The following is a 20,234-nucleotide window of genomic DNA, read 5'->3' as shown; positions in this document are numbered from 1 at the left end:
TTAGGGCAGGACTATCAGTTCTTTAAGGAATGACTATGTGTTCTTTAGGCCAGGACTACCAGTTCTTATTGCCAAGTTCAGACTGCATGATTTCAAAGTCGTGTCACAGATGTTTTCACACTGCATGACTATCTGGGCTAGTGTTGTGTCGCTGCTTTGTTTACACTGCAAGATGGATCGGCGACAGGGGCTTTCACATTTCATGACTTTACAATAGGATGAATCGCGACAACTTCGTCCAAACTACCTCTCACAGCCAAAAACATGTAAAAAAAAAAAAAACTTTTTTCAAAAATGTTTGTTATTAACTACATAACGAGAAAGAATCTTTTAATTGGGTAGAAAATTTACATATTTGCTAACCTGGGTTTGAAGGGAATTAGCAATTTCTCCTCAACTTTCTTTTTTACTTTTCTGTATGAAACGTCAAACAGACTCGGGTGCTCCTGCCAAACCTCCATTAGTTTTTTCTTCATTTCTTGGGTCCAAATAAAACGAAAAGGAGAGCTCATTTCACATGGCATGATTTGAATCGCTGACAGCTCCAGATATTTAGCACAAATATCTCACCGGCAATGGCGACTCACCGGCGATTCTCTCATATTGCGTCTTTGATAGTTCATACTGTGTGATTGTCACTCACATGCACGAGCACTGATTTGCCTATGATTCAGGCGTTTGTCGGCGATACTGGTCAAAATCGGGGCTAAAATCATGCAGTCTGAACTCGGCATTAGGTCAGGACTATTAGTTCTTTAGGGCAGGACTACCAGTTCTTTAGGGAGGGACTATCCGTTCTTTAGGTCGGGACTACCAGTTCCTTAGGACGGGACTACCAGTTCTTTAGGTCAGGACTACCAGTTCTGTAGGTCAGGACGATCAGTTCTTTAGGTCAGGACTACCAATTATTTAGCTTGAGACTACCAGTTCTTTATTGAGGGACTATCCGCTTTTTAGGTCGGGACTACCAGTTCCTTAGGACGAAACTACCAGTTCTTTAGGTCGGGACTACCAGTTTTATAGGTCAGGACTATCAGTTCTTTAGGTCAGGACTATCAGTTCTTTAGGTTGAGACTACCAGTTCCTTCTGGCGGGACTACCTGTTCTTTAGGTCGAGACTAAGAGTTCATTAGGGAGGGACTATTCGTTCTTTACGCCAGTACTACCAGTTCCTTAGGTCAAGACTATTAGTTCTTTAGGCCAGGACTATCAGTTCTTTTGGCCAGGACCACCAGTTCTTTAGGTCAGGAATACCAGTTCTTTAGGATGGGACTATCAGTTCTACCAGTTCTTTAGGCCGGGACTACCAGTTCTTTAGATCAGGACTACCTGCGCTTTAGGCCAGGATTACCAGTTCTTTACAGAGGGACTATCTCTGTTCTTTAGGCCAGGACTACCAGTTCTTTAGGTCAGGACTACCAGTTCTTTAGGCCAAGACTACCAGTTTTTTAGGTTGAGACTACCAGTTCTTTAGGTTGGGACTGTCAGTTTCTTTAGGTTAAGACTACCTGTTCTTTAGGTCAAGACTATCAGTTCTTTAGGTCGGGACTGTCAGTTTATTAGGGGGGGACTATCAGTTCTTTATGCCAGGACTACCGGTTCTTTAGATAAGGACTGTCAGTTCTTTAGGTCGAGACTGCCAGTTTTTTAGGTCAAGATTATCACTTCTTTATGTCAGGACTACCAGTTTTCTAGTTCGGGACTACCAATTCTTTAGGTTGAGACTATCTGTTTTTTAGGGAGGGACTGTCAGTTCTTTAGGCGAGGACTGTCAGCTCTTTAGGTCAGGACTACCAGTTCTTTAGGTTGGGACTACCAGTTTTTTAGGTCGGGACTACCAGTTCTTTATGGAGGGACTATCAGCTATTTAGGCTAGCCTTACTGTTACCAAAAATGACATAAACACACTTCTGATTGTTGTTTGCTTATATTGTGCCTCTAAATTTGATCAAACATCTTCTAAAATGCTTGATATGGATGCAGAAGAATAATGCAGAAAATCGAACCAGATCTGTATTTTGTCTTATGACACAGAGGCAGTGTGCAAAATAATGAATATTAATAATAAAACAAATATAATAAAACACTTTACAGAAGTTCAGACTTTGTGTGTAAGGATCTTTAGTGTAAGGGCACAGAATGTACAGTTGTTGCAGTATCTCGTCATTATCTATATGAACAGTCCCCATGAGGATTCTAAACCAGATGTGTGTGTATGTGCATGGTGTGTTCAGGTGCATCTGTCCGCCTGGTTTCGTGGGTGACGACTGCAGTGTGGACTATAACGAGTGTGAGGGCCATTACTGCCAGAATGGGGCCCGCTGTGTGGATCATGTGGCTGGATACACATGTGTGTGTCCAGCAGGCTACAGGTCAGTCACACACTGATCATCAACATCATTATCAGCTGCACGCAAACACAATCTATTTAATATGAGACACTCCTACAGACTTTATTAGGCTTTAAATACACTCGTGATGAAATATAGACTCAGATTAGGAGGTTAACAGAGGAGCAGGTAAGTCGACCAGACTGACTATTGAAGATATTGCTTTAGGATTCTGTTTACTGTGTGTGTATGTGTGTGTGTTTGTGTGTGTGTGTGTTTGTTTCTCTGTGTGCGGTGTTTGTGAGTTTTTTTTCAGTTTGTGTGTGTGTTACTGTGTGTGTCAGTGTGTGTTTCTTTCTGTGTGTTACTTTGTGTCGACATTGTGTGTATGCGTGTCACTTTGTGTGAGTGTTCATTTGTGTTTGTTTGTGTGTGTGTGTGTGTGTTTCATTGTGTGGTGTATGCGTGTGTTACTTTGTGTGAATGTATGATGTGTGTGAGCATGTTTGTGTGTGTGTATGTGTGTGTTTCTGTATGTGTTTTTTACCCCTTTGTGTGAGTGTTTTATATGCGTCTCTGACTGTGTGTGTGTGTGTTTGTTTGTTTGTTACTTTGTGTGAGTGTAGGATATGTGCGTGTTTATGTGTGTGTTTTTGTGTGTGTTTCTCTGTGTGAGTGTTTTTCTGTCTGATGTGTGTTTGTGTGTGCGTTACTTTCTCTGAGTGTGTGTGTACTTTATGTTTAAGTGTGTGTGTGTGCGTATGATTTATGTGTGTGAGCATGTGAGTCTCTGTGTGTATGTATGTGTGTGCATCTCTCTGTGTGCGTGTGTGAAAAGATGATATGTGTGTATGTTTCTCTCTCTCTCTCTTTGTATATGATGATGATCTGTATAATGAGGATGTGTGTCTGTGTGTGTGTGTGTGTGTGTGTGTGTGTGTGTGTGTGTGTGTGTTTCTATGTGTGTATATGACGATGACATGTGCATGTGTTGATCTGCAGTGGTCGCCTGTGTGAAGCGTCTGTGTCGGCCTGTGATCTGCTGCAGTGTGTGAACGGCGCCCCCTGTGAGGAGATTTCTGGCACTGCAGTCTGTCAGTGTCTGCCGGGCTTCAACGGCCTGCGCTGTGAGAAACTGCTGAGTGTCAACTTCATCGACAGAGACTCATATCTGCTGCTGCTGAGAGATGCTACACAATCTACACACAACAACATCACGCTACAGGTAGCCTTAACATCAACATACATACATACAAACATACATATATACATATATACATATATATATATATATATATATATATATATATATATATATATATATATATATATATATATATATATATATATATATATATATATATATATATAGTTGAAACCAGAAGTTTACATGCACTCTAAAAATAGGAAAATAACCTCTTTTTTTTTTTTAAATGTCTGATGGTAAATCATACTAAATGTTTACTATTTTAGGTCTTTTAGGATTACCTAAATGATTTAATGCCAGAATAATGAGAAAATTATTTTTTTTGAGTTTTTTTTTGTTAAAAAAATTTAACATACATTTCCTTGGTATTTTTTTTAGCTTTTAAACTGTATAACTTTGGTCAAATGTTTTGGGTATTCTTCCTCAAGCTTCTCACAATAGTTTGAAGGAATTTTGACCCATTCCTCCTGACAGAATTGGTGTAACTGAGTCAGATTTGTAGGCTGTCTTGCTCGCACAAGCTTTTTCAGCTCTGTCCACACATTTTCTATAGGATTGAGATCAGGGCTTTGTGATGGCCACTCCAAAACATTCCCGCTGTTGTCCTTACAGCACATTTTAACTAATTTGACAGTATGCTTAGGGTCGTGGTGTGTTTGGAAGACCCATTTGTGGCCAAGTTTTAATTTCCTGGCTGATGTCTTGAGATGTTGCTTCAGTATTTCTACACAATGCTCTTTCTTCATGATGTCATCTATGCTGTGAAGTGGACCAGTCCCTCCTGCAGCAAAACAGCCCCACAACATGATGCTGCCGCCCCCATACTTCACAGTTGCGATGGTTTTCCTAGGCTTGTAAGCTTTCCCCTTTGTCCTCCAAATGTAACACTGGTCATTATGGCCAAACAGTTCAATCTTAGGTCCATCAGACCAAATGACATGTCTCCAAACATTAGTCTTTTCCCAGTGTAATTTAGCAAATTGTGATCTGGCTTTTCTGTTGATTATGGCTTGTTGATTTTCCCATGTTGTCACACAAGGAAGCAGAGTGTTTGAGGTTTTCCTTAAATACTACTCTACAGTTGTGCCTCCAATTAACTCAAATGTTGTCAATTAGCCAATCAGAAACTTCCAAAACCTTAACACCATCATCTGAGCTTTTTCAGAGGCATAATCTTATTCTGTGTAAACTTGACTTTCAAGAAAAGTTAGTTTCTCAAAAATATCTCTCTCATTATTCTGCTTTTAAGCATATCAGAAACAAATTTGATAATCCTAACTTACCTAGAGAAAAAAGTTTAGTCACAATAACATCTGACTTTTTTTTTTTAAATGGTTATGGTTATTTTAATAGTTTTTTTTAACTTCTGGTTTTAACTGTATATATTTATTGGGACATGGAAAATGGAAATAATAGAAAAGTTGTGATTTTTAATTTTACTTTGACTTCCTTTCCTTTCATTCAGAAATGCAACACATTAAAAAGAGGTTGTGACAGGAGCAATTTAGGGATAGTAATCAGGTAAATTGGTTAAATAATGATGTGAAACAGGTGATGTCAACAGGTGATTGTCTTTATGATTTGATACAAAAGCAGCATTTAATATAGGTCTAGTCCTTTAGGAGCAAAGGTAGGCTGAGGACCACCAGTTTGCCAACAAATACATGAGAAAATGATTGAAATGTTTAAAAACATTGTTCCTCAAAGAAAGAGAGTAAGACATTTGGCTATTTCATCTTTAACAGTGCAGAACAATATTAAAAGATTCAAAAAATCTGGAGGAATTTCAGTGCCCAAAGGACAAGGGTGCAAGACTAAGCTGAACAACCATGATCTCTGATCCCTCAGGCGGCACTGCATCAAGAATCCTCATTCGTCTATGAGCCATATCACCACATGGGTTCGGGACTACTTTTAAAAAACATTGTCAAGTACCACAATCTGTAGTTACATCCACAAATGCCAGTGAAAACTGTACTGTGCCAAACGGAAGCCCTAAGTTAGCAAGCGTCGTCAACTTCTCTGGGCTCGAAGGCATCTGGGATGCACCATCACACAGTGGAAACATGTACTGTGGTCAGATAAATCAGTATTTCATGGATTTTGGGGAGAAATGGACGCTTGTGCTCTGGACCAAAGAAGAAAAGGATAATCCAGACTGTTACCAGCAACAAATCCAAAAGCCAGGGTGTGAGGTTGATGAACCAGGAAGGCTCGTAGTGGGTTCTCAAAGTATGGTGAGAAAACCTAAAAGATTTATGTCAAAAAGCAAACAAACAATATATGTACAAACACACTAATAATATACACAGACAGGTCACAAATTGCTTACAGCACCACAGTAGCTCGCTTGCTCGCCAGGTTAGCTGACCTCTAATTGGGGTTTGGGGCTGCCTTTTAAAGGCGAAGCCCCGCCCCTTTGTCATAAACCAATATACACTTTTTAAATGCAAGCATAAACATCTGTGCATGTTCATAAGTTTACTGTTAAAAGTACATTAGAACCCAAACAGTCATAATTAAAGTAAACTAAAATATACAAACATGAAGATATACAAAAATAAAGGTAAGTATAAACACATTTTCCCCTTTGTCATGGTATGGGGTTGTTTCAGAGCCCTTTGCAAAGTTCACCTGCTCTTCTATGATGCACCATTAATGCTGAAAAGCACACAGAGATTTTGCGGCACAATATGCTGCCTACTTTTCCAGAGACGCCCATGAATATTTCAACAAGACAATGCAAAACCACAGTCTGCACACATTACAAAGTCCTGCAGAGGAGGAAGAGAACACCTCAACACACCTGCCTGGATGATTCAAGTATACCTAGTAAGACTTTGATTAGCTTGTTCAGGTGTGTTTGATTAGGGTTGGAGCTAAAGGCTGTTTCTCAATTCCAAGAACGCAGAGAACGGAATTCTGTTCTTGTGGAGAGCGGTCTTGCCAGGTGTCCACGGAAGAACGAACTCAGGAGAACGCGAGGGCAGAGAACGCGTCCTTTGAGAATTGAGATGCTGCGTTCTTTCTGATGGTCACATGACCTTCACGTGTTTTAAATGGTAAATTATTTAAACATGACAGCCTTCATACAATGATTTATTGTTTTTCCCCTTTTCAAAATATATACTTTGCATAAAAACATTATAAATCTATGTTGCACAATATAAAAAAAATCGTATTTTAATAGGAATATCAGCAAACAATCACCCTTAATGTGTTTATTCCTTTATTAAGATGTCCATGGTAATGTTTACTTTCACCGTTTCATTTATGGAATCTCCTGAGGTAAATAATTCATATCTATGAACTTTAATAATAAATCTAGATAAAATGCAGCGCTTCCCACCTCCAGTCGCAATGACTTCTGGGACTTCCAGAGTGAGTTCGGTGCTAAAGTCTGCATCGGTGCGTCCTCGATATCAAGAACACATTCGGGAAGTTTCACGCGTCCTCCGTACTTGCGGTCTTGAGTATTGGAACTGAACTTAGGCAGCTGATGATGACGTTTCACGAGAACACGAGGACGCAAGACCGCTGAAGAACGCATATTGAGAAACAGCCAAAATCTGCAGGACACCGGCCCTCCCGGAACAAGTTTGGTGATCATTGTTCTAGAGGATCATGTGCTTATGATTGCTTGCAGCCGGCCCCGCATTATTCAGTTCACGATTCCTAAAGCACTATAAATACCCTAAGTTCCATATAACAACCATCTTCGTTTAGAAGAATCCCCCCTTCCACCCCTACTCCTCCTCCTTTCCTAGATGGGTGGCACGCTGGCCCAGTGGTTAGCACTGTTGCCTCACAGCAAGAACGTCACTGGTTCTAGTCCTTACCAAGCCAGCTGACGTTTCTGTGCAGAGTTTACACGTTCTCCCCATGCTCATGTGGGTTCCCACCGGGTTTCCCAGTTTCCTTCTACCATCCAAAAACATGCAACTTAAGTTATTGACTAATCCAAATCAGCACCATAGACATGCTCCTACTAAGTGAATATCTCTTCAGAGCAATCACCATCTGTTCATTAGCTACTACAGCAGGGGAGTTCTCCAGATCTACCCGAGCTTAAACTCTTAGGAAATGTGAGGAAGCCACGGGCACGAGGATCTCATGAGCTCAGGCCTCTCGCTCGGGACAGCATGCCAAACAAGCTTTATAAGCAATCATCAGCGAAGTGTGAACTCTTGAAGACTTGTTTGCAGGAAGAAAGGGGCAAAATGACACCTGAAATCACTTGCTGTCTTCAGTCCCTAAACGTCTTTTGAGTGTTGTGAAAAGGAACGGCAACATTACAAAGTGGTAAATGCTTCAGTGTTCACACTCTTTTTAAATGTGTTGCAAAATTGTAATAGGTGTTTATGAGGAACACATTAAATAATGTTTGTTGTATTGTCTGCAATGAACCACAAGTGAAAGTAAATTTAGAAATCACTACTTTTATTAGCGTTTTACAAACTGTCCCAACCTTTTCTGATTTGGGGTTGTAATATTAAAATACAATGCTGTATATATTATACATTTATCTCTCTCTCTGTCTAAAAATCCCTACGGCAGCACAGATGTGATCTGTTACTCGCATTACGCCTTCATGCATGTTTTTACGAGCTCTCTTTAATTTATAATCCTACGCCAGAGACAAAGACTGACACCGTCTGATGAAAACATCGAAGGAAAAGCAGCTGCATAATCAAATAATTTTGCCCAAACATCTGCTTGAGATTCACTTCCAGTGACCCCAGCACAGCTGCCAAAACTAATACATGCGAAAGTCATTTTAACAGCATATGTAAGAGTAATTGTCCCGATCGACTGTACTGTTGTTAGATTCTACTTCAGATTCTGTGAAGAAAAATAAAGTACAAAAAGCAGCAGCAGCAGCTCATACAACTTTTCTGTCAGGTCTCCACAGCCGAAGACAACGGGATTCTTCTCTACAATGGTGTTAATGAGCACATCGCTGTGGAGCTGCATGACGGCCATGTTAAAGTGACCTACGACGCTGGACGGCAACCCGGAAGCACCATTTACAGGTCTAATAAACATCCTCATTGCCTTTTAAGAAGTTCCTTTAGGACAGGGGTGTCCAAACTCGGTCCTGGAGGGCCAGTGTCCTGCAGATTTTAGCTCGAATGTGCCTCAACACACCTGCAAAGATGATTCTAGAAAGCCTAGTAAAGCTACGGTCACATTACGTCCCATTTACAGACATCCCAAGTCTCCCGGAAGTTGCGGGAGTATCCCTCAAATGCATAGACACTTCCGGATGCCCGCAAATGAATGATAATCTCCCGGAAATCGTGCGCTTTCTGCCCGGTCCTTAAATACGTTGCAAAGCTCCCCCTCTCTCCACCGCATCCCTCGTAGCTCTTCAGGTACGTCGTGCGCAACTCACCCCCAACGCTCTTGAGGTAACATTATGACCTACCGCTCTTTCTGCTCTTCGGGTACGTCTCGCGCGCACACGCCCCCCTACCCAGATACGTCGCTCACTCAACACAACCCCCCCCCCCCCCCACCTCTTCAAATACCCACTATCCTGCTTCCTCCTGCAAATCGACTCTGTATCCCCCGGAAATTAATTTTCCCAACTTGGGATGTCTGCATTCACACAGGGCGTCAGCGTCAAGCTTCCTATTCACTTTGAATGGGTGATGTCAGGTGTTGCCGAACTGCATTGTGGATCCGTCGGCGCCGCTTCAGAGGCGTTGCTCACTGCAGAAGTTGGGACTAGCTCAACCTTTTAAGTGCCGGCGGATGCGTCAGCCAATCAGATCGCTGAATGCAAATACACCAGATAGACAGTGGCCTATTGCTGACTAAATTTCATTGGCTGACGCTGATATGACGATTGCGTTAGCCCCAACTTCAGACACGCCTTCAGACAAGCGTTGCCGCTGAAGCCCCGTATGAATAGGGCGTAATGCTGTGTTCACACCAGACGCGGAACGCGTGGATAAATCGCGCTATTCGCACGTAAATAGCCGCGTGAACATTTGAGTTTACTCGCTTCATACGCGCATCAAACCCTGCTTCATTTGCGTGTCAAATTCACATCAGAACAAACGCGGATTCGCGTGATGAGCAGGGCTTCTGTCTGCCCGAAGACTCTAGCTTCATAGCTAAATGGCTAACATGGATTTTATGAAGAAAATAACAGTGTTTATGTGCTTGATGAAGACAGAAAAACAGCGTCGATACGTTTAGGGTCGTGTCTGAGTCCACTACATTCTTTCAGAGGTGCATCCAGCTCATAAACTCCTCCAGAAACTTAACCTGGATGACGGAGGCTTTCAGCGGTGCTTCTGACTGAGCCAAGCCCAGTTTGATGAACTGAACACCGACAACAGAGTCTACATCACAATCACGCCCCCACAAGAGCAAGCTTCTGATTGGTTAACGCGGCGCGAATGTACGCTGAAGTTCAGATTTTCGAAATTGAGACATTTGCGCGAAACGCTTGTTAAGCGCGTCAAACGCGAAAAACGCTCAATTCGCTCCGCGCAATTAGTGTCATTCGCGCCGCGCCATTCTCGCATATCGCGCCGCAGGATGTCTATTCGCGCGTTTGCATTGACTTAACATGTAAATCACTCGCGCTTGATGCGAGTTCCGCGTCTTGTGTAAACGCAGCATTAGAGTTTGAGCATGCAATATTCTGTCGTGTGGAGCTGTGAAAAGGGTATTTAGCAAGCTTATTAGGCATTTAAAAAAGCAAACGATGGCTCTATGTTTTAAATTTCTGTTATGTTTTGATCCTTGATTGGTCTCACGCAGTCAAGTGATGCGATTTGACGCATGACCCCGCATTTCCGGTCTGACGCATTCGTGTGCGTATAAATGGAAGTCTATGGGGAGTAAAGTCAAGTGTGACCGCAGCTTAAGAGCTTGATTAGCTAGCCAAGGTGTGTCTGATTGGGGTTGGAACTAAAATTTGCAGGACACCGGCCCTCCAGGAATGAGTTTAGACTTGGCTGCTCTAGGATGTTGTGATCAAAATTTAATACAAAGACTGCAAATTTCAGAGGCATTTAAAATGCTTGGAAATTCATGCAAGTGAAGTATCTTGATGTGAAAACGACTTCAAAAAAACAAGTCAAAAATTTACATCTGTTGATATCAACACATTAATGCCATTTTGACCACTAAAACAACGACACAAAACATTTTATACTATACGTTTTACTGATCTGAAAGCTTTAATTGCAAATGTCGGGTCCCTACAATGCATGTAAACTACCTCGATGTGAAAACAACCAAGGTTATAATAGTTTTGGACCAACCGAGGTTATAATAGTTTTCATAAGTTTTAGTTTCTATTTAGTTTTGACTTTTTGTTTTCAAATTCAGTTTGTTTTAACTAGTTTTTAGAGGCAGATTTACTAGTTTTTATTAGTTTCAGTATTAGTTTTAGTTTTTTTCTAAATGGGGATATTTGTTGAGTGCAAGATTCAAAATCATCAGAATAAATATTGTATAATAAAAACTCAGCCATACATATTCTGAAACCTGTATCCTGAGGACACTATCAAACACTATCTATACTCGTCAAAAAACACGTCAAAATGCGAATGGATTTGATGTTGAAACCTTGACGTCTATATGATATCCGCACATTAATGCCTTTTTGACCATCAAAACATCGACACAAAAGTTTAATAATTTATGTTTTATTCATCTGAAAGCTTTAATTTAAAGTTTTGTATTCCTACAATGCATCTAAACTACTTCTATGGCAAAACCACGTCAAAAGCACATCAAAAATCGATTACTCTGCTCTGATTGGTCAAATGACTTTACTCTGCTCTGATGACAATCGATTTTTGACGTGGTTTTTGATGCCAATGTTAGATGTAAATTTTTTTGTCATTTTGACATCTATGATTTTTCAACAAAATTCATGCAACGTTTGGGTTTTTGCAAAAACACTGTAGCAGATTAATTTCAAAACAACATCAAAAACACGTCAAAATGCAAATCAATTTGATGTCAAAAACCTTGACGTCTATTTGACGTCCATAAATTGATGCCTTTTTGACCACCAAAATAATGACAAAAAAATAATTTAATAGACGTATTATTCATCTGGAAGCTTCAATTTCAAATTTAATATCCCTACAATGCATGTAAACAACCTTGATGTCAAAAAGACATCAAATATACATCTAACATTGACGTCAAAATCAATTGATTTTTGATGCCAATGTTAGATGTCTTTTTGATGTCGTCTTGACATCAAGGTAATTTACATGCATTGTAGAGATCCAACATTTGTATAAGATCTTTAAATATGAAATCCTCCGAAATCCTGCAGAGACTATTTAATGTATGGCGTAAAGTGTGGACTCATTCGCCTGTTTCCACAGCTCTGAAATAGTGAACGATGGACAGTTTCACACTGTTGAATTGGTTACTTATGAACGGATGGTCAATCTTTCCATCGATGGAGGACTTCCCACAACTCTGGACAGTTCAGGACACATCCAGCCGCTCACCAGAGACGCCCCGCTATATGTAGGCGGTAAGAAGATGATCACAAATAAAACAAATTGACGAGGTCTTTTGACTCTTTCACTCTGTTTTACTGTCTGTTACGTTATCGCCATACTAAAGCAGCATACATGGGCTTTTTTGTATATGCTTGGATACTTGAAGGGTTGTTGGACCAAATGTCTATACTGATGATATAAAATGTATAATATTACATTTATGCCACCTCTAAGCTGCATTAATCAGTGTGTAAATGCATTCATGCCACCTTGAGCAGCGCTAAACAGTGTGTAAATGCATTCAGGCCACCTATGATCCGCATTAAACAGTGTGTAAATGCATTCATGCCACCTCTGAGCCGCATTAAACAGTGTGTAAATGCATTCATGCCACCTCTGAGCCGCATTAAACAGTCTGTAAATGCATTCATGCCACCTCTGAGCCGTATTAAACAGTGTGTAAATGCATTAATGCCACCCCTGAGCAGCATAAAACAGTGTAAATGCATTCATGCCACCTCTGAGCCGTATTAAACAGTCTGTGAATGCATTCATGCCACCTCTGAGCCGCATTAAACAGTGTGTAAATGCATTCATGCCACCTCTGAGCCGCATTAAACAGTGTGTAAATGCATTCATGCCACCTCTGAGCCGTATTAAACAGTCTGTGAATGCATTCATGCCACCTCTGAGCCGCATTAAACAGTGTGTAAATGCATTAATGCCACCCCTGAGCAGCATAAAACAGTGTAAATGCATTCATGCCACCTCTGAGCCGTATTAAACAGTCTGTGAATGCATTCATGCCACCTCTGAGCCGCATTAAACAGTCTGTAAATGCATTCATGCCATCTCTGAGCCGCATTAAACAGTGTGTAAATGCATTCATGCCACCTCTGAGCCGCATTAAACAGTGTGTAAATGCATTCATGCCACCCCTGATCCGCATTAAACAGTGTGTAAATGCATTCATGCCACTTCTGAGCCGTATTAAACAGTCTGTGAATGCATTCATGCCACCTCTGAGCCGCATTAAACAGTGTGTAAATGCATTAATGCCACCCCTGAGCAGCATAAAACAGTGTGTAAATGCATTCATGCCACCTCTGAGCCGCATTAAACAGCGTAACTGCATTCATGCCACCCCTGATCCGCATTAAACAGTGTGTAAATGTATTCATGCCAGCTCTGAGCCGCATTAAACAGTGTGTAAATGCATTAATGCCACCCCTGAGCAGCATAAAACAGTGTGTAAATGCATTCATGCCACCTCTGAGCCGCATTAAACAGTGTGTAAATGCATTCATGCCACCTCTGAGCCGCATTAAACAGTGTGTAAATGCATTAATGCCACCCCTGAGCAGCATAAAACAGTGTGTAAATGCATTCATGCCACCTCTGAGCCGCATTAAACAGTGTGTAAATGCATTCATGCCACCTCTGAGCCGTATTAAACAGTGTGTAAATGCATTCATGCCACCTCTGAGCCGCATTAAACAGTGTGTAAATGCATTAATGCCACCCCTGAGCAGCATAAAACAGTGTGTAAATGCATTCATGCCACCTCTGAGCCGCATTAAACAGTGTGTAAATGCATTCATGCCACCTCTGAGCCGCATTAAACAGTGTGTAAATGCATTCATGCCACCTCTGAGCCGCATTAAACAGTGTGTAAATGCATTAATGCCACCTCTGAGCTGTTGTAAACAGTGTGTAAATGCATTCATCCCACCTCTGAGCTGCATTAAACAGTGTGTAAATGCATTCATGCCACCTCTGAGCTGTTGTAAACAGTGTGTAAATGCATTCATCCCACCTCTGAGCTGCATTAAACAGTGTGTAAATGCATTCATGCCACCCCTGAGCTGAATTAAACAGTGTGTAAATGCAGTGTTTTTTCTAAATGTCTGTTCATCTTTATCAGGTATGCCCGAAAATGCCAAGTCGCTGTCATCTAACCACTGGCCCCCAGTGAACGGATCCAGTTTTCAAGGCTGCATCCGAAACCTGTACATCAACAATGAGCTGCAGGATTTCACACAGACTCAGATGAAGCCCGGTGTGGTGCCCGGCTGTCAGGCCTGCCAGGAGCTGCTCTGTGTGAACGGACTGTGCCAGCCGGACTCCGCCATCGGCCCAGTGTGCCACTGTCAGCCAGGATGGGGCGGAAAACACTGTGACCAGATCCTGCTCACTGCTGCCGCTGCCACAAACCCCTGCCAGAAACACAAGTGAGTGCCTGTCTGTTCACGACACCCATTTCAGATTAGACAAGGGAATAATGTGACATAATCATTTCATTGAAGGCACAATATAATATAAATATAGATATTTTAGATGTACTAATGTAGAAAGAAAAAAAAAAGTTGCTAAAACAAAAGGACATGGGAAGTATAATATTAACATAAAACTATTTTTTTATATATAAATGAGATGCTCAAAGAATAGGACATGGAAAATATTATAGTACTATATGAGAATTATTATAAAACACATATAAATGACTGAATTAAGTGCTAAAACAATGGGAGGGGTCTGGATGCAGACCTGGTGCAGTGCAATCTGAGCTGCATCCAATGCTTTTTAATGCGCTCACCTAACCCCACCCATCACAGTGACATCACTCACTCCATTTAGTGCATTGTATCTGACATTGCATCGCTAAGTGATACAATTTCAGCTTGCATCATAAAGGCTGCATCCAGATACTATTGAAAACAATAGGAAATAGAAACAATTATTATTATTAATATGAATATAAATATAAAACTAAAATAAATTGAATAAATTAGGAGCTAAAACTAGAAATTAGGGCTTGGAAAAATTATATTATTAGTATGAATATTAATAGAAAATGAATATAAATTTTAATTAAAAAGGTGCTAAAACAATAGGACATAGAAAAAAATATATATTATGAATATGAATATAAAACTGATATTAAGTCGAATAAATTTTTAAAACAGTAGGAGATGGGGAAATGTAATTATTAATATGAATATAAATATATAACTAAACTAAATAAAATAAATTAGGCGCTAAAAGAATAGAACAAAATATATATTACTAATATGAATATAATATAAAATGAGTATAAAATTAGGTGCTAAATAGTAGAACATTAAAAAAATATTTTATTAATATGAATATTCATAAAACTGAATTAAAAAATAATAAATGAGGTGTTAAAGAACTCATATATATATATATATATCTGATAATTCATATTTTATTTTAGGTTTTTTATTATGCATAAAAATTAAATTATAAACATGCTAATCATTTTGAATATTATATTAACATTAATATAATAAGATTAATATAATAATACTATTTTAACATTAACATTTAAATGCCTATGTGGTAATGACTATTTAAGTCACAATGCAAACGCCCCCTAATGCTCTTCATTGCCTCCTGTCAGGTGTGTTCATGGCGTGTGTGTAGCAGTGGACCTGCAGTCGTATCGCTGTGAGTGTGTGGAGGGTTTTCACGGGCAGCTCTGCAGTCAGCAGGATCCCTGTACAGCTCTCTCATGCCAACACGGCCTGTGCCAGATCTCTCCGACGGGACAGCCGCAGTGTGTGTGTGACAGCGGATACAGCGGACAGCTCTGTGACATCGGTAAACCACAGCCATCCACATCACACACCTCAAAAAAAGTAGTGGGAAAAAGTTGCTCCACCAAAAAATGTGAAATAGTAATAAATATGATTCATATAACAAATAGTGCAAATAGCGCGATATGCGCGAATGGCGCGGGGCGAATTGACCGTTTTGCGAGTTTGACGCGCTTAACGACCGCTTCGCGCAAATCTCTCGAGTTCGAAAATCTGAACTTCAGCGGACATTCGCTCTGCGTTAACCAATCAGAAGCTTGCTCTTGTGGGGGCATGATTGTGACGTAGACCCTGTTGATAGTGTGCCGGGGGAAATCCTCCAGGCGACACCGACAACAAGTCATCAAACTGGGCTCAGCTCAGTCAGAAGCACCGCTGAAAGTCTCCGTCATCCAGGTTCAGTTTCTGGAGGAGTTTATGAAGTTACGATGCACCTCTGAAAGCGTGTAGTGGACTCAGACAGGACCCTGAACGTATCGACGCTGTTTTTCAGTCTCCATAAAGCACATTAACACTGTTATTTTCTTCATAAAATCCATGTTAGCCATTTAGCTATGAGGCTAGAGTCACCGGGCAGACAGAAGCCCTGCCCATCACGCGAATCCGCGTCTGTTCTGAAGTGAATTTGACATGCGAATGAAGCGGATTTGACGCGCGAATGAAGCGGGTAAACTCAAATGTTCACGCAGCTATTTACGCGCGAATAGCGCGATTTATCCGCGTTCTGCGTCTGGTGTGAACACAGCATCATACTAAGGGCTCTGTTTTAATGATCTACGCACAAAGTCTAATGCTCACGGCAAAAAATCATTAAGGGGCGTAAGGGCGTACATAAGCTCTGGCGACGCAGTGGCACAGCAGGTAGTGCAGTCGCCTCACAGCAAGAAGGTCGGTGGTTTGAGCCTCGGCTGGGTCAGTTGGCGTGTGCTGGATAACATGTGCTGGATAAGTTGGCGGTTCATTCCGCTGTGGTGACCGCAAATTAATAAAGGGACTAAGCTGAAAAAATAATGAATGAATGAATAAATAGGCTCCGCTCCCCAGTACATGGTCCAACAGGGTTGTGCTTATTCTCTTCTCTTCTGGGTGTGTTTTGAGAATAAACCAATCAGAGTCTCATCTCTCATTGCTTTTAGGAGTCAGTTGTGTCGCACCATGGCGCATCTGCTATTTACATGTTGGTCTTTGTAAGTGTAAAAACTGAACGCTTCACTAGAGAGAAAACAGTTAAACGGAGCATCTGCAGCGCGAGGATAAAGAACGAGCCTCCTCCATACAGCATCTTTACTTTCTCTTTACTCTTTACTCCTTTACTTTGGTGGATAAGGAAATTGTGGAAACTCACTCCTACATATTTAATTTCGTTTGTTAAGCACAAAGATTTGTTTTAAAACTATTTCTAAATTCAGTTCTAATCTCCAGCAAAGGAATAAATAAACAATAAAAACGAAGTGTGGTCAAACAAAAAAGTTACATCCAAACACACGCATGTTCTTATGCCCCATATGGTGATGCAGACGTCTCCAAAACCCCACAGGTGGACAAATCTAAACTTACGTTTATTAAAACAAATATAAATATCCCAGTCAAATATTTCACCACTTTTGACGCTCATAAACAATCATAAAGTCCTCGTGCTGCAGGAATTAGGAGGTTTGCTGAAGGCGCAGCTGTCGTGCAGTGAGGGGTTTGTGTCATTAATAAAGTACAACAGTTTGCGTTCATTAAACAGTAAGAATGATTCATTAATCCTTATCAAACAGACCCTTAACAGTCACGTCTCGTCTTCAGTTTCGGGCTCAGGCGCCTCAAGCAAACAAACATCTTGTAAACCCTATAGCCCTAAAACACACATTCATGAACAAAGTTTATAATAACTGATCTAAATAAACTAAATCAGCAACTAAGTTTAAGGAAAATAAACGAATACCTTTTTACTGTTACTCAAGTAACTTTTAAGATTTTAAGACTTTTACTTGAGTAAAGAGGTCCTCAAGCACTTTTACTTGAGTATAGATTAAGGATACTCTTCCCACCTTTTGACTGTCGGTAAGCTAAAATCAGGGCTAAAATCATGTAATCATTTATGTCATCCTCTTGTTTTCAACCCAAGCTCATTCTGAAGTTCAACAAGCCTCGTCTCATTCATCAACGACCGAGGAGGCGCGAGTATTGTTTTATTTCTTCTTGCTAAATAAGACATGTAGATTGTGAATATTCAAACAAACCTTCGATTTCAACAACAATCAGTTCTAACATTACACACACAAAAAAGCCGTAATGAAGTTATTATAAGCGAGTAACATTTCAGCATTCTGTTCACGGACGGTAACAACATTATAATCATTATGTTAAATCTCTCGATAAAACATTTTTCCTGATTATTTACCTACGCCTTGTCTTTAGTCGAATGGACAATAATGTTTTTGAAGTTCAGCTTTTTCTATATCGATCGTGATCAGTTAGCTATGGATAGGCTTTTTCATCACACAATTCCAGCCGATCCACTTTTTACAAAACCCACCAACTGACTTTTCAAGAGTTCACACTTAGCTGATAATCAATAAAGCGTATTTGGCATGCTGTTCCGGGAGAGAGCCCTGAGCTCGTAATATCCTCGAGCCAGGGGCTCCCTCCCGTTAGAAGGGCGAGAGGGGAATTCGAGGTCAGGTAGGTCTCGAGAACTCTCCTGCTTGTCACCGTGAGAAGTGTAAACTCAGGTTGTATTGGGTGATAATTTGGTTTAGTCGATTGGCTATGGTTTATGTTTTTGGACGGTGGGAGGAAACCGGGGAACCCGGGGAAAACCCGCGCTAACACTGGGAGAACATGCAAACTCCACACAGAAACACCAACCGGCCCGATGGGTTGGACTGGCGGTGTTCTTGCTGTGAGGCAACAGTGCTAGCCACTGGGCCACCGTGTTGCCCGATCAGAAAAAGTGGGAGGATGTAGGGGTGGAAAGGGGGGAGCTTCAAGACGAAGATAACTGGAGTGAAAAACTCAGGTTATTTATAATGCTTCCGTAATCATCTAATAGGGCTGATTACGGAGCTAACAAGGAGCCAGCCGTGTTGATTATAAGCACGTGATCCTCTCGAAATTAGTTTATGAATAAACCACACTTAAATACAAAACACCTCTGTGCAGTCTGTGTCCATTAAAGGAGGAGCCGGGTTCGAGTCCGGGGAAGAGCGGTTCCAGAAATCAGGTAAGACAAAAAACAGAATCCAAAAAATAAAAGCGAACGAGTTCGTAACGGGGCGAGAATGCGGTGAAATCCGAAAACGCGGTCAAAATCAGACGAGGGCTTTTTTTTTTCTGGACGGCTTTTGTAAATAGTCGCTTGGGTTTAGGGAAGGATGAGGGTGGCAGTCGTTTAGTCACTCAGTAAGTCAGTTAGTCGGACAGACGGTCGCTTGACAGCGGCCTCCGGCGACTTTTTACGCGAGAATAGTGCAGGCGCAAATGGCGTGCGCTCGCGAGAGGCGTTCGAGACTTGAAATTAGCGGATTAGCGAAAACAAAATCTGCACAAATAAGTACCTCCCAGGACGTATTCCGCAGTCTCCAGAAATGTCCGCGGGGCTTTGTTTCCAGGATGAGCCTGGCTTGCTTGTTTTGCAAACTAAAATATGCTCACCCTATTTTTCTGTCTGCAGTGTCTCCGTGTCAAGGCGAGCCTGTGCGGGATTTTCATCGTGTTCAGCGAGGCGATGTTCAATGCCGCAGCACACTGCCGATGTCCTGGACGGAGTGTCGAGGCGGATGCAGAGCGGATTCGGGATTGTGTTGTGTCGGTTTGAGAGTACGCCGCAGACGCTACGGTTTCGAGTGCGACGACGGCACAACTTTCACACAGGAGGTCGAAAAGACAGTGGAGTGTGGCTGTGGAAAGTGCGTGTAGCGTGATTTTTGTATCCGTTTACCATGGAGAATAACATCTGTGAGGTAGTTTGAAGAATGGTTTAAAGACACGATGGTAACCCTTGCATGTGAATGATGAATTATGGGGACTCGCTGCTGTCGGATCATTTAATATAACAGTTGGAGCTTAGATGTAAGGATGCAGTTTAACAGGCGGCAGGATTTATAGTATTTAATAATATAATTGTAAATGATCGGGCTAACATTGCTTTTTGATTGTAATATACATGCGCCTTTTAATTTTCATATAGTATTTTTGTATGTTGAGCACCGACATTGGTGATGTACAATTTTTTACCTTGTAGTGTTTGTTTTAATTCACTCTATGACAGTAGGGTTTGTTTACCATCATTTACGGCAGTCTCATATGTGTTTTTTGTGTTTGCAAGTGTTTCTATTTATTTTATTAAAGGTTTTGCCTCTTTAAAAATGACCTGATAGAGTTTTATTTTAGGCGGGGTGACTAAATGTTCAATTTTTCAGAGCTTCTATATGGATAAAGTGATGAATATACACTCACCGGCCACTTTAATGGGTACACCTTAGTAGTATCAGGTTGGATCTTGGCTGGATCTGCCTTACTCCTTCGTGGCATCGACTAAACAAGGTGCTGGAAATATTCCTCAGAGACTTTGCTCCATATTTGCCATATTTGCTCCACA

The 20,234-nt window shown here is 41.0% G+C and overlaps 1 protein-coding gene across 4 annotated transcripts in view; it reads left to right on the top strand.

The window, feature by feature from the left end:
• Window positions 1-20,002, top strand: part of slit1b (slit homolog 1b (Drosophila)) — a 94,718-nt gene extending 74,716 nt beyond the window's left edge. For 2 of the 4 annotated variants that reach the window (XM_009296502.5, NM_001034975.1), the window contains 7 exon segments: window positions 2,235-2,372; window positions 3,333-3,555; window positions 8,440-8,570; window positions 11,904-12,058; window positions 13,951-14,257; window positions 15,451-15,650; window positions 19,308-20,002. In XM_009296502.5, the coding sequence (XP_009294777.1) occupies window positions 2,235-2,372; window positions 3,333-3,555; window positions 8,440-8,570; window positions 11,904-12,058; window positions 13,951-14,257; window positions 15,451-15,650; window positions 19,308-19,552 (1,399 nt within the window). In that variant the 3' untranslated portion in view covers window positions 19,553-20,002. 4 annotated transcript variants of the gene reach the window in all.
• Window positions 20,003-20,234: the final 232 nt, after the last annotated feature.

Source organism: Danio rerio, chromosome 22, assembly GCF_049306965.1.
Source record: "Danio rerio strain Tuebingen ecotype United States chromosome 22, GRCz12tu, whole genome shotgun sequence".
In the NCBI taxonomy this organism is placed as follows: Eukaryota; Metazoa; Chordata; class Actinopteri; order Cypriniformes; family Danionidae; genus Danio; species Danio rerio.
The sequence above is the reverse complement of the archived record's forward strand: the minus strand, read 5'-3'. Positions and strand labels throughout refer to the sequence as shown.